Source organism: Anguilla rostrata, chromosome 1, assembly GCF_018555375.3.
Source record: "Anguilla rostrata isolate EN2019 chromosome 1, ASM1855537v3, whole genome shotgun sequence".
NCBI lineage: Eukaryota > Metazoa > Chordata > Actinopteri > Anguilliformes > Anguillidae > Anguilla > Anguilla rostrata.
Genome location: NC_057933.1, coordinates 29,222,082 through 29,236,454, shown reverse-complemented (window position 1 = coordinate 29,236,454; position 14,373 = coordinate 29,222,082). Strand labels below are relative to the sequence as shown.

The following is a 14,373-nucleotide window of genomic DNA, read 5'->3' as shown; positions in this document are numbered from 1 at the left end:
ATGGCCACAATACTTCAGATGTGAACCCATGTGAGGGCAACCTAATCACAAGAACAAATTGTCCCCGTTTGAGAGAGTGAAAGACGTGTTTATGGTCACGGTCTGTGTCGTTCCGGTCTAAGAAAGTAGACGTCTTGCCCTTTGCAGTCCCGGTCTAAGAAAGTAAATGTCACAATCTGAAAAAATTAAGGACTAGGTGGTTGTGGACCTAGTCCAAGAGCGAAAGCCTTGTTTATCGGGTACTCCTGCACGTTTTCAGCCTGAAAGATACAATTCCAGTCTAAGAGAATGAGGCTTGATATTTACGGTCCCTTTCTAAGAGAGTGAACAGCTTCCACAAAAGGTAGTCAATTACGGGTCTAACCTAACACTTCTCTTTGTTTTCACTTCCTTATTGCAGTACACTAAAGGCCTTTTAAATGCAAAAAAATTAGCATGTCAATTACACACAAACTATTAAACAAATAATAAAACATACATTAGTAATCACAGTAATCCAGACTCCCTGAGAATTTCTCTGCTGTTTGCAGAGCTAAAACATTAAAATTGTCGGAGCGTACTCACCATTTCTTTTGCATGTTTGCTCTTCCTTAATGGCGGGAGAGAATCACTCAGGACTCTAATTTGAAAAAAGACATACAACTATTTCATAAAATGATAATAATTAAGTCGGTTCACACTACATGCTGTAAGTATAGAGAAAAAAGATAGCTATTTCCCCGCAGAGAGCACAACCCAGCAGGCATTAAAATGTTTTTGATTCCAGATTATCAAAAACAGTATTTCTGTAGCCTTTAAAGCCTTGTGTACACTCACTGAATAGAGTGCATTTTCTTAGCCATCCTGAGCATTATTTTTGTCAATTTTGAGTAGGGCTGCTATCACAGGACTTGAGTCTCCCTGTCGCACTAAAAAGCACTGGTCTATTTCCTCTAATACGCTTGAGTTCGAGATATTCTTATCTGCTTCTCGCTATTTTCCAGGAATTCAGCTTGGTCACACTTTTTCAAGGAACAGTGCTCCAGTTTTGCCGCAATGGTGAAAATAATAATTTATTTTCTATTCCCTCCAGAAAAAAAAAATTCCATTATGTATGGAGATGACAAATGTGTATGTCATGATCCATAAATAAGAGACAAAACTGTCAAATTGTGTTTTACTATGTACAAACAAATATCTTTCAACTTGTAAATTGTCGTTTAACTGAAGGTGCACTGATTTGTACAAATGCATACATATTTGTGAATACATATTTTCCCTTTTTCAATCAAGCATTCCCAAATGTAAACTTGGCTTGTGAAGTGTTGAATGTGCATTTGCGGATCAAGTGACATTGTGTATTCAGTGATGCAAGTTTGTGAGTTTCCTTTTTTATCATTTTTTTTTTTAATTTGAGGCTTTTCTCTCGCTGTTCCTGTGCCGCGATCCTCCACATGCAAATAGCTGGCTGTCTTCTTCTGTGGTGGCGGTGCTCAAGCAGGAATAATATTGCCAATATTATTGAGGCTAATCTCCCTCCATAATTCTGGAGCATTGTGTGATAACCTTTTTATAAGTGGCACTAATTAGGCATAAAGATGAATTAGCTGATTGATTGATTGATCGTTGCATTATTTATGTGCTTGGCTTGGTCCCATTCCAGGGTGTCTCAGCTTACGTTTAACCCATTCTCCATTCAGCACACCCATTTAGATCAGGTACCTTGCTGAAAGTTAGAACAGCAATGCAGCACGTGTGATGCTACCTATGCCCACCTGTGTGGATCTACTGTCCACAGCAAAATGCCATGAATGGTACAAATCAGTCACTGGTAACTAGAGACATCAGTTTATCTAGGGCACAGGACCCAGAATGATTTCAACTTGCATTACCATCTAAATCATCATGGGGCACTGTTGGAATTGGACTGCTTCAATCACCTGGCTAATACTATCAGTGATCAACTGCGCTCCTCATGAAGGCAATTAGTTGACATAATACACCAGGTAGAGGAAGGAATGTGACATGGACAGAATGTTAAACATAGCCGGTCCTTGAGCAACCGATTGCAATGGCACCCTTCCGGTACACTTCACACTGACTGAGTTCATAGAATTTTCACAGTTTGCAATGAATCCATACAGGTGCAAAAAAAACAGCAATAAGCCAGACAGAAACATCAACTGCAGTCTGAAATAAACAAGGAGAATCCTCTTACTATGGAAAAAAAAAAAACAACTGATGAGTTGACTGATCTGAAATTTGACAGAGGCATTCATGAGTGAGAACTCCCTTGAAGACATTCGAAAACGTTGACGAATCCTAAATTACGTGCATTGTAAACACGCACGTAAGAAATGCCATGAGAACCGGTTGTGCCAGCTGATGCATATCTGTGGTCACTTGCCAGTCGCAGATGGCACGGACAATTGTGCAATTGTGCAAAACAAGATGGAGCAGGTGGCATTCTGCTGTACTGCCCGGTTCCCATTACTTCCATTTCTACTGCTGATTTGTGTACCTGGATATGGGCATCACATTGAATACTGCCGTGCTGGCACAGATGCAGGACCTGCTGTGACTAAGACAAGGGTTCAGGGACACCGGTCAAACTATTTGTGGAGCGTGAAACAATTTTGTTTGAAATAATCCACTGGTTTGAGAGTAAAGAGATCGGAATGCATGAAACAGATAGACAGCACGGTCACGTTAGACATTCATAACAGCAAACCACTCAAAGAAGTTGCCAAGAAACTGACAAGGCAATTGCTGGCACACAAAAAAGGCACTCTATTGATATTTGGGACAGAGATGAAAATTGTTTTCCAAATATTGTGCAGAAGGCAAAACTATATTTTCTTGTTCCAACCAACATCGATTACAGAAAAATAGATTTTTAAGCCTACACAACTGCTAACTATATAATTGTTTTGATTATTTCATTTTTGACCCGGTACTATAATTGCACTTTTTATGTGTAGTTCCCATCGCTCGAAAAGAAAAACAAAGTGATCACTCAACTCTACAAAACTATCAACTACAGTTCTGGATTTCTACGCTGTGAAAGCATATGAAAGGTCACTGCAGCCAATCATTGACTGTGCTTAATTACCACCAATTGACGTACATTATTGGAGAGGGGCAATGCGATAATTGACTGACTAGAAGGCTCTATTGACCTCTTGTTGAGGGATGACTGAATTGCAGGTGAGAAAACTGCCCTAGATAAACTGGTGTCCCTACTGCTAACAAAGGACTGCCAAATTTGGAGGGGAAAGTCTGACTCTCCTATTGCTGTAGTGCACTTGATTTAAAATGTTATTCGGTCATTGCAGCTCAATTGATTCATTTAAAAAAAGCACTTACCCCTGCCTGTTGTCACGGATAACCTCCCTGGTGGGAACCCAGTGGAAGTACGGCAGGAAACGGAATCTCTCCGTACCCACGGCGACGTAATACTGGCCATTTTCCAGCTCGGCGGAGCCCAGCAGGGGAGTCCCTTCCAATGTGCAGATCCTGGCACAGCGAAAGCAATGTGAGCAAGACTCTCCAGCCGCGGGGCAGGGATGCCTTTTATGAGAGAAAAGCCATTTACCTTTACCAGTGAAAGACCATTGGTCTTGGGGTCGCTACGGTTACAGAATCAAATATAAAATTTATGGCTGTTTAACTGAAGCTGTCACTAAACTGTCACTAAATTCTCACTTCATTTTTTATGGGAATAAACCAAAAATTGCAACGATCCATTCTCCCAGAACCAATTAAACAGTGCTGAATATGTCAGTTCATCAATATATGGATCCTAATTTAAAAACTACGCAAGCTATCCTGAGTAAGATTCATAAAATTAATCATTTCATAAAGCAGGGCTAGGTAATCCTATTAGCAGAGTGTCACACCCTGAAGATTATATCTCAGTAATCTGTAAATCAGGGGTATCAAACTCTAGTCCTAGGCCACAGCATCCACCATTTTTTGTCTGTATCAGCACTTAAGTGCTTAATTGAGCCATTTATTGACTGAAGAGTCGATGAGCCTCACTCCCAAGGTTGAAAGTGGCTGTTAATTGAAAGGAAACCACACACTGCAACACCCCAGGCCTGGAGTTTTGGATCACTGGTCCAAACCAAAGAACCCCTACCTTGTTCAGGCTGGTATGAGTACTCCTGCAGCTGGCAGCTGCTGGGGGTTTAAATTTGGTGCATACGTCTCCATTAAACTTAATTAGCTGGTCAATTAGCTCTTTCAGGTCCTATCGAACAACTAATTTGTTTTAATCAATTGAATCAAATACCTGTCTGTATTAGTCATTCTTTTGATGGACACAAATGAGAGACAGCAAATTTACTTGTGCCTTTCTGGAAGAATGTTCCAGATCAGCATTAAGGAGTGGGGAAGGAGGACCCTATTAGTTTCTGGATTTCCTCCCAATTTACTCTCATAATTATTTACATAGCCCAATCATTTACAGGTCTGAAATTTTAGCTACATTGACTGATAAGCACAAATGATAGCTACAGACTATTCTTGGGTTTACAGAAAGCTCTGCTATAGTTACAGAACATTCAGTAAGTTCAATCTGAATGGTCTGCATTACTCATTTCACAGGGGTGGTGTGCCAGAGGGAGTGTTGTTTTTAACTTTATTGTTGGTGGGTATTTCACAGTTTGGCTGTCTTTGTTCTATAGATTTTTTATGTACGTTTTTTTATGAAATGAGATCTCAGATATAAGGAAGAAGCACATTTGTTCAGATTTGTGGTCTGAGAATTGACCTCCCACCTCTAGGGTTACTGATGCTCTTAACCCCAATTAATACACTAGTCTTCTCATTGTAAGTCGCTCAGGGTAAAAACCTCTGACAAATGCCAGTAATGTAATGTAATGTAACCAGCAAGCATAGCATAGGGTGCTCTGTTTTCGCCGTCCTACCTGTACACAGCCCCGGTGCGCAGGTGAACCTTCTGAGTCACCAGGGCCAGAATGCCATCCCAGCTTCTCAGAGTGTACCTGGGGATCAGCACGCGAGCTGGGGGAACCAGCACGTCCCCGTTGGTGAAGACGCTGCAAGACAGGGCCGAGCGTCCCGTGAGCACCGCGGCGTCCGCTCGGCTTCCCGTTCCCCGGCCATCTGCCGCCGCCGCCACCGCGCGCCATCAATCACAGACACTTCTGAACTAATCGGAGGACTTTTGCTCTCGATCGCAAAACGTTATCGGTCCCGGATAACACATGGAGGCTCCAGCTGTTCAGGGGTTCCTGGAGAGTTCGGTCTCCCTTGACTACCCGTCGAAGCGTTAACAGTAACATAACCGGAGTTTTAACGCCAAGGTCATTCGGTTTTATTGAGGTCGTTCCATAAAAAGACAACCACGGTAGAATGTCAATGTTTCTGCCTTTTAAATTTTTTTTTCTCTTACTGGCCTTTACACCACGAAACAAAACATTACTGTCATCCATCATCCTCCTGGGCCCTCGCTCAACTTTCTAGAGGAGCTGGATGTCCTGCTGAACTCCTTCTCAGAGAATGACACCTGGGCTACGTTCTAATCGAAGTTAAAATGCTCCTCTCACTTCTTCCCTCCAACGGAGTCCTCCAGTGACTTATGATATGACACAAGGGAGCCCTTCTTGAACGAGGGGAGGGGTCAGAGCTGTTTAAATTTGGAACACCCTCAAGCTTATTCTTCACTTCAACATTCATCAGCAGCAAAAAAGGAGTTTCTATGGTTGGCCTTATGTGGACATCTGTTTTAGGCATTCTGTATAATTATTTACACATGCTACAATGCATATAAACATGTGTTATTTATTACAAACTGGTATGTTATAAATAATTGCGAATAACTTGCAAAAGACATTGATAAACAGGCATATAATATATCGTTAATAAACGTGTTATCAAACTTTATGAACAAGCTTTATTATTAGTGAGGTGACCTAGAGGAATTTTTTTGTCACCATTTTTTTACATCTTACATTTCACCTCAGCCATATATATTGATTCATTTTTTCATCTTACAATCTCTTAATGGCTACAAGGCTTTAGAGGGGCTTAGTCCACTTTGTGGACGACAGCATCAGATTAATGTTTATATTTAATGAAACACAAGCAGCAGATTGGTGTATCCAGTCAAAAGGGTTTCCTCTGGTCTAGATCATCCCACCAATAATAAACTTGTTCACAAAATGTCCTCGGAACAAACACAAACCTGTTTTCTCCAAAAAACAACACATATAGTTTCCATACATTTCATGGTGACAAACTACTGTTAACGTTACTACACTTCTTACAATTGTAAGTTCGATTATCTGACATTCTACCGAGAAAGAAAGATAGCGTCAATTAAAATGAACTCTTAGAACCGAAGGGAGCATCACAATGCATTCTGGGCAATTTTGCTGCTCGAAGGAATGTTTTGTTGGAGAGAGGAAAACCGAGGGCTTGAGGGAGTGTAAATCCTCCCTCCATTTGCTTAAATTGAAATGCAAACACCCTTTCTGTGGCGGCCATCTTACATCTGGGACATTTTGGTGATATCCCCCCAATCGAGGAGGAGCCCCCTCCAATCAAGGGGGGGTGAGCATAAAGAAGCCAGCATTTTTGGGAACTGGAACGCAGCCCTGCTCCTCACATTTCTCTACTCGCTCAATATTTCCCTCTGCCTGTCACCTCCCACCCACCCTTGACTACAGCGACCCACCCTGGCTAGAACCCCCCGCCTCTGCCTTAAGACCCCTGCAGCTCGTCTAGCACTCTGCAGCTCGCTTGCCGTTCAAAATCCCCAGGTCCTCACACATGATGCCTCCTCTCCGCCCCCTCCACTGGCTCCCTGCCGTAGCTTGCATTGTGTTCAAGACCCCAGCGCTGACCTCCACCGAGAACTGATTTACTCCCTCCTACACCCAGCCCGTGGTCAAGCTCTACCCCCGGCCAAGCCAATCTGTTCAGCCAACGCGGGTCGCCTCGTAACTTTATCTCTGTGAGGATCCAGTGCATGCTCGAGATCACAATTCCTTTCTGCTCTGGCACCTGTGAGGTAGAATGACCTCCCCACCACCGGCGGAAGAGCAGAGACACTTTCCATATTCTGGAATAGGAACACCTGGAATTCAACACTTACCTTCCCTGCACTTACCCTCAGTAAATTTAAAACTGAAAACTTGCTCTTACTTACCTTACCCTGATTGTGTGGACAGTAATTATTTGATAGTTTTTACTTGCTAATACATGCATGTGAACCATGTCAGGGTAAGGTTCAACACAGATAAGAATTGTGTGTTAACTGACCATTAAAGTAGAAACAGTAAACTTCTAACACAAGATGCACATACACTTATATTTAGCAGACTGAATACATGTTTAGTTTTTTAACCAAACCATTTAAACTCAATAAATTTAAAGTGAATCTTTGTGTAATGGAATACACAGCAGCCATCCATCTACTGGCTATTAAAGCAAATTTTTGTTTGCCTCTAAATGGAATGTTTGCTGGTGTACAATAACTGCGGGGCATTTGGGATAAAATCCATACTCACTGGATAGTGCATGACTCATGAATAATTTTTCTCCAGCGCGCAGAAACAATTATTCTGCTGTGAACCACAGGTCGTATCTGAAATATAACAGGACAAGGTGATTACAAAGAAGCCAGCAGGACTAAGCTATTGCTTCCTGACTCCACTTTATACGGAAGACAGAAATATTTTTTTAAAGAGAAAGTCAGGCTCTCCCAAATCGATCAGTGTCATACCATGCAATTACTATTAACACTTGACTTGAAACTTTCACGCAATTTTTATTTTTTGGGCTGGGGGCGGAATATCGTGTTGCTATTAATGGAATTTCTGTTTGAACACTGAAATTACAGGGGGGGGGAATGAACTATGTATCTAAATGTAAAGTGTTTCTCAGTAAGCAAACATTTCTGTATTCAGAATATTGTGTGGGATGTTACAAATTGACAATGATGAAAAAAACTGAACATTTTTTTCAATCTAAATTAGCATGTGCCAATGCTGTGAAAACAACTGCTCAAAGTGATCCAGTGCATGAATAAAGGATAGAAGTACATGGAACAGCCAATCTATTATGTTAAGCCACAAAGTGAACTACCTCATTAAAGTATAATTATTATTATAAGTCAAATCTTGAGAGAAATCTGAAGGAATCAAGTAAATCATTATCCTAATTATTAACACCCCCACTCCACAAAGACAGAAGATACTCTGGAAAAGGAAAAGCCAGTAAGGCACACCAGCTTTAATGAATGTTTCAACAGCTACTTTAATGAAGGTAACAAACTCCACTTTGAGGTAGCAGTAGTCAGAAAGAAAGAAAGTGTTGTTATTTTACATAGCAGGCAATCCATAAGCAATATTAACTGGTCTGTACATAGAATATCTGTTGAATTTAATAAGGCTGATTACTGTAATTCCACTTTCTGACTAATGGTGGGAGTGTTGCACAGGGCATCGAGAGACATGTTCTTGTGTTACATATTGTAGTTTTTTTGGGTTAGTACTATACAAAATCCCTGACTTTAATAGGCTTATATGGCAAACTCTGTAAACAGGATGAGCCATCCAGATTATTTATAAATTATCTAAATAATCTGACTATTCCACACTAATCACACATAATTATACAAACACTAGTAAAGGTATTTATAACTACTGGTTTTAATTATTTTAAGTGGTTGTTGGGGGATGCATAGGGTATTTTATGACTTACACTTCTGATAACTCATTTTCAAGTGATTTAACTTGCTAATACATGCATGTGAACCTTGTCATAATGAACTTAAAAGCATTCTAGAAGGCATTTATATTTCAGCCCCATAGAGCCAATACATTCAACACATTCCCTAGCGATTCATAATTAATAACTTACTAATATCTATGAGAATGCAAACTAGTGAGTTAACACAGATAAGAATTATGTGTTAAATAACCATTAAATTATAAACAGTTAAAGACTAACACAAGATGCACACTTATATTTAGCTGACTGAATACATGTTTACTTTTTTATCTAAATAATCTTACTATTCCACACTAATCACACAAAATTAGACAAACACTAGTAAAGGCATTTATAGTAAAGGTATTTATAACTACTGGTTTTAATTATTTTAAGCGGTTGTTTGGGGATACATAGGAAAAACACCCCAAGGGTATTTTATGACTTACACTTCTGATAACTAATTTTCAAGTGATCATACATTTTCCATATGCTTAATGTGGGTAACGTCAAGAGATGACCTTCCTGAAAAGCTATGTAAATCCAATAGACTTTTAACATATTTTAATGTTTCATAATACACTCCTCAATTATACATATAGATACAATACTGCATATGAATAATAGAACGATACATATATAATACATTAAAATATTCACAGAGTATGTACAATTGAGTGCACAAGGGGAGAGGGAGGTCAATAAAGGCCTCATTCAATTACCCCTTTCTTTAAGGAATTCTTAACAAGCAGTGAAGGTAAATTAAGTGTTCTGTGTTAACTGAATGGATGTAAGAGCGAAGGAACAGTACAAAGAAAACATTGAGATATTCAAAGATTGAGTAAAGTGCACTGCACAGTGTTTTTATTGCTGCAGCCCATAACTAGCCTAACCCGAGTGTCAGACATACAGCGGCCACTGGCCACTGTATGTTTGACTAAATCTTTAACAGAATCTTTAACAGAAACTTGGATTTGGTGAACTCTGGGCAGCACATATTGCCACACAGCATGCATAATCTGCCTGTTGAATACATCTACCGATCCAGTTAGCACATTATGATGAACTGTATGTCTGTCTGTGAAAATCTAAATGGAACTCACTTAAAAGTCAAGATTTATCGGAGACTAACACTAGGCTGATTACTGTACACAGCTCAATAGATTAAATATTTTTGCTTGGATAACACACTAAAAAGAATCAATGTGAAACATTGATCAGATCTATGAAGCAGTCAGAAGACTGGAGTTTTGAAATAAGCTACATACTGATAAACAATGTAGAAATACTATTTGTGACCCGTGAAAGCAATGACATCCTTAGCTTTAAAAGTTAAAAATTGTTTCAGTCATGTTTCTACTTCAGAATATCATTTCAGAACTCAAATAGCTCCATTAGACAACAGTGTGAGTGCATGCAGACAAACCACCATTAGACACCCTCATGACTAAAATATGAGAACTGTTCAAAATCACGTGGAAGGTACAGTACACATGCATCACCGCAGAACTATCCTGCACTTAAACGGAACCAGAAATGCATTTCAAATTAAACTTAAATTGCATCATTACTTAATTTTTTGCATGTAATAAGACAATAAAGTAATGTCATGCTCCAAAGCAAATTGTCCACAGTAACAGTTAAGATCTGTAATATTCTACTACTCTGAATTGTACCAAATGGGTAGATTCAACCAGAGTTGGATGGGATGTAGAGCTAAATAGATTATTGGAATAAACTGCACGTGGTTTTATGGTGGACTTGCCGATTTTTGGGTTGATTGTAGAACTGGGTGTTACTGCTGAGATCTAAGATGTACATGCATGTAGGTAGGCTATAATAATGACTCACACTCGCAGTTTGACAGCTGTAAGCACTTGGAATATACGTTTTAGTTCAAATCAGTATCGACCTGTTTTTTGTGTTTTGGACCATTATGTGTTTTGGACCATTATAAATGCCCGGATTATTATCTGCTGTATCATTTGCTCATGCCCATTGTTATGAAGCAGAGAAAGGTGAATAATTGTTGAATTATTTCTGGGCGAAAATCGGCCAGATCAAATGTGACACAAAAAGATGCATCTATGCTCTGAAATTAGTAAAATAATATTGGTCTGACATAGCAGTAGGAGAACACGCTGACCTCCAAGAGAGAATATCTAGGCTATGTGGAGTGGGCGCTCGTGTAGGCTACGTGAGGGGACACTGTATAAATGAGGGGCATTTCGACACAACACCTGGGTGCCTGCAAGTAGGGTATATTTTGTGCACGCACACTATTTCTTACCATCAGATTCTTCTTTCGTTGTGGTTTCTTCGTTGTAATCTGAAAATAACTTTCAAAAAATAGTGGAATTCTGTTAATCAAATTATTCCGTTTACATAGGCCTACATGCAAGGTTGGTATTTTTTGTCATTGTGCCAAACAGGATCACTCCACTATCATCAGTAGAAATTTCTCGAGCTAGAAGGATGCACAACTAAGACACTCCATCAGGTACGCTAAACCAACAGCGTTAATGTTCAAATTATGTTAACGTTATAAAAACTGTAGTCTACCTACTCGAGTTTTTTGAAACGCTCTGCTCCGGCTGCAACATATCTCTCCCCATGCTGCAGATTCTGTAAATCAAGAATTTTGTGCCCCTCCCGAGGGGTGTACACGTTTCTCACCGCTCCGAAAGGAGCCTCGACGCCGTTAGTGACCAAGCTCAGAAAGCTGTCGAAGGTTGACATCTGGCGCTGGTTGAGTACAAACTTCCTCCCTGGAAAGAAAGCGTCCCCATTCCGGTACACAACAATAGTTTTCGCTGGAGGTGGCTGTGAAAGGGACTTTCTACCCGATGTCCCTGACATAGTTTGCGTCCAGTGCAATGCCGCGATCACAACAACCTAGCGCCGAGGTCAAGTGGCAAACGTTATTAAATTAGCCGCTGGTAATACGAGACTAGGATGTATGTGACTTAGGCACAGGCGTTCACTAGAGTGTGGCGCGTCTTATCAGGTATCACCGGGGGCGCGCGGCCGTCCACTGCGTTTGTAACAGTGCTGGCCCGGCTGAAGATTCTGCTAGTGAAGTGCCACGTGCGGTTGACCAGTGTTTGATGTGTCTCCAAGGAAACCATCTGATGTAGGAAAAGACCGTTTAAATCGTGTGTGGCGCTGGTTTTCCCATCACTACTCCTTAATAGATCATTCATGATCAAAAACAGCATCTACTCCAACTCCAGGTGCTAGGAGAGAGTAACTGCATCTGGCATAGGCTATTTGTTTTCTGGGACATCCTTCATCTCATATTAACATATCAAAATAAATCACAATGTAGAATAAATAAGCAACACATATTTGCATACTAAAATAAGAAAATAAAATTCAGTTCTCAGTTCTGCATCATATGGGGCTGTAATGTTACGAAGTAGTATCTCACGAGAAAATAGCTTTAAATTATTTTTTACTACAAATTTGAGGTATTGCTACACAGTACATAGCAACCCTAAGACTAAATATCACTTGCATTTCATATGCAGAGTTATCCAGCTGTGATGGTGCTCTCACTGAACATATGCACAAAGTGAAAGTAGCAAAGCATACTGTAGCACACAATATTTCTTAGCTGGGCATGAGAATATTATGTTACATTTAACATTTACAGGCATATCTCTGAAAAACATGTAGAGAACAAGTCCTCCTGCCCCTGAGGATTCAATTTTTAGGTTATTGTGTAACTCTGACTATCAGTTTTGTTTTTTGTTTTTTAAAGAACAGACATCTGGACCAGGGGGAAGAGGAGTGAGTTGGTGTGACTGAGAAACCCTGTGCAATGCATCTCTAGAAAGTTGTTGAGACAGAAGAGAAGGGCAATGTCCAAGATGTGGTAAGGGATTGAAGAAACATCCTGGAATTAGCAGTAGATATATTTTATTTAGTGTCTTTTTTACTTATTCAAGAAAAAAAAAAATGATGCACCCATCTTGTCACTTATAAGAAAAGAAAATACACGTCCTGGATGTTAATATTATCTCAGTGAGCGAAAGATGTCATGATAAATGCTAAGCTGTCTAGACAAACTGGCGGACTCTCTACTTTCCACAAACTTGATACATTTGGAGCTTTAAAACAGGTTGCAATGCTGAATGGTGGAACAGCCCCATTAAATAATAACATATAACTGATCTAGGATAATCTCTTTCATGCTCTGTTGAATGCTGTCTGCACACCATGGTGTGTTTGTTGTTTACTGCAGAAGTAACCAGAGATTTCTCCCCCATGACAACTGGTTTCAGACAGACAATTCCTGATCAATGGAATGCATAATTTATCACTCAATTTAATTATTAATGCCCATGGGCATGATTTAAATTCTGCCTTTCCTTAAGAAAAGAATCCTCTTGTGCACATTCAAGCCCCATTTTCAAAGTGTCACACTTAAATAGACCAGTTAGACTGAGGTGCCTGTCACATCTTAAAAGAATATATCAACACTCATAATTACAAATGAATGTGTAAGTCAGTATTTGCATTCACATTCTTGGAACAGGTGAGCATAGAGTGAGACTGGAGACTTGCAGCAGACAAACAAAATGTTCTGAACAATTTTGTTTCATACAGGGTATTGCAATAAAGTAATCATTTGGATCACACATGATAATCCCAATGAAAAAGTATGTAAAAAAAAAAAAATAATAATAATAATAATAATAAACCCGAAAAGATTTGAGTTGATTTTTCAAATCAAACCCAAGAGCTGAATTTTAAAATCACATCAAGCCAAATTTCTTCAGGTCAAACCACACAGAAACTAGACTGGATCTTCTGTGGTAGTTGCTAGAGGCCCATGTTATTTGCTTATTATATTTGTGTGAATAACTCAAAATCCTTGCAATCCCCTGACGTTCCACTGTTCCTGCAAAGGATTAGATAATTGCTGAGGAACAATATAAGTCAGCACATCCAATGGCTCCGTAGAACCAGAGTCGGGGAATCCTTGATCCACAGTTTAAAATTATTCAAGACCAGGAGTGGAAGCTGCTACTATTTTTTGGGAAACATTTAAATGAAAAACACACACAATCTGCTACTATTTATATGAAACTTATTTCAATTACAAACACACATTTTACATTTGTCTATGTACAAAACACAAATATGTGTTTTGGAAACAATCTGAAAACAATCACATATTTGTGTTTTGTACATAGACAAATGTAAAATGTGTGTTTGTAATTGAAATAAGTTTTGCAAGCCTATAAGAAGCAATCAATGGCTCTCATCCGCTCAGTTATTCAGGCTGACCTCCACAGAATTTAAGAGGATGTCTATCAGGTTTAATGAAGAAGCTTGCATTACATGACTTCCAGTCACTTTAACTGTTGGCACTTCTCTGAACTTTGGCATCCATGCAGTATAATCCATGTTTCATTTTACAAAGCCTTGTTATTTGGATGGGGATCAATTACTTATGACAGACACTGGGGACAGAGCCTTCTGGAAAATCCAAGTCATGGGGATCTTTGAGCAATTGTCCTTGTACTGGTTACAAATTCATAATTACATGTTGTGTGAATGTTTGTCTTACGCTCACCCTGTAGAACTCATGTTGTTGGAAGATCAACTCAAAGGGAAAATATTTGGAGTGCTCCTGCATTTCAG

General features: G+C 39.6%; 1 protein-coding gene across 2 annotated transcripts in view; it reads right to left on the bottom strand.

The window, feature by feature from the left end:
- Window positions 1-11,814, bottom strand: part of LOC135253922 (doublecortin domain-containing protein 2) — a 34,563-nt gene extending 22,749 nt beyond the window's left edge. Inside the window, exons 1-6 of one of the 2 annotated variants that reach the window (XM_064333774.1) lie at window positions 11,288-11,814; window positions 11,012-11,060; window positions 7,518-7,594; window positions 4,911-5,042; window positions 3,346-3,495; window positions 565-619 (exon numbers count right to left, since the gene is read on the bottom strand). In XM_064333774.1, coding sequence (XP_064189844.1) covers window positions 565-619; window positions 3,346-3,495; window positions 4,911-5,042; window positions 7,518-7,594; window positions 11,012-11,060; window positions 11,288-11,580 — 756 coding nt within the window. In that variant the 5' untranslated portion in view covers window positions 11,581-11,814. The remainder of the gene's footprint in view (window positions 1-564; window positions 620-3,345; window positions 3,496-4,910; window positions 5,043-7,517; window positions 7,595-11,011; window positions 11,061-11,287) is intronic. The other variant, XM_064333784.1, reaches the window with a different exon arrangement.
- Window positions 11,815-14,373: the final 2,559 nt, after the last annotated feature.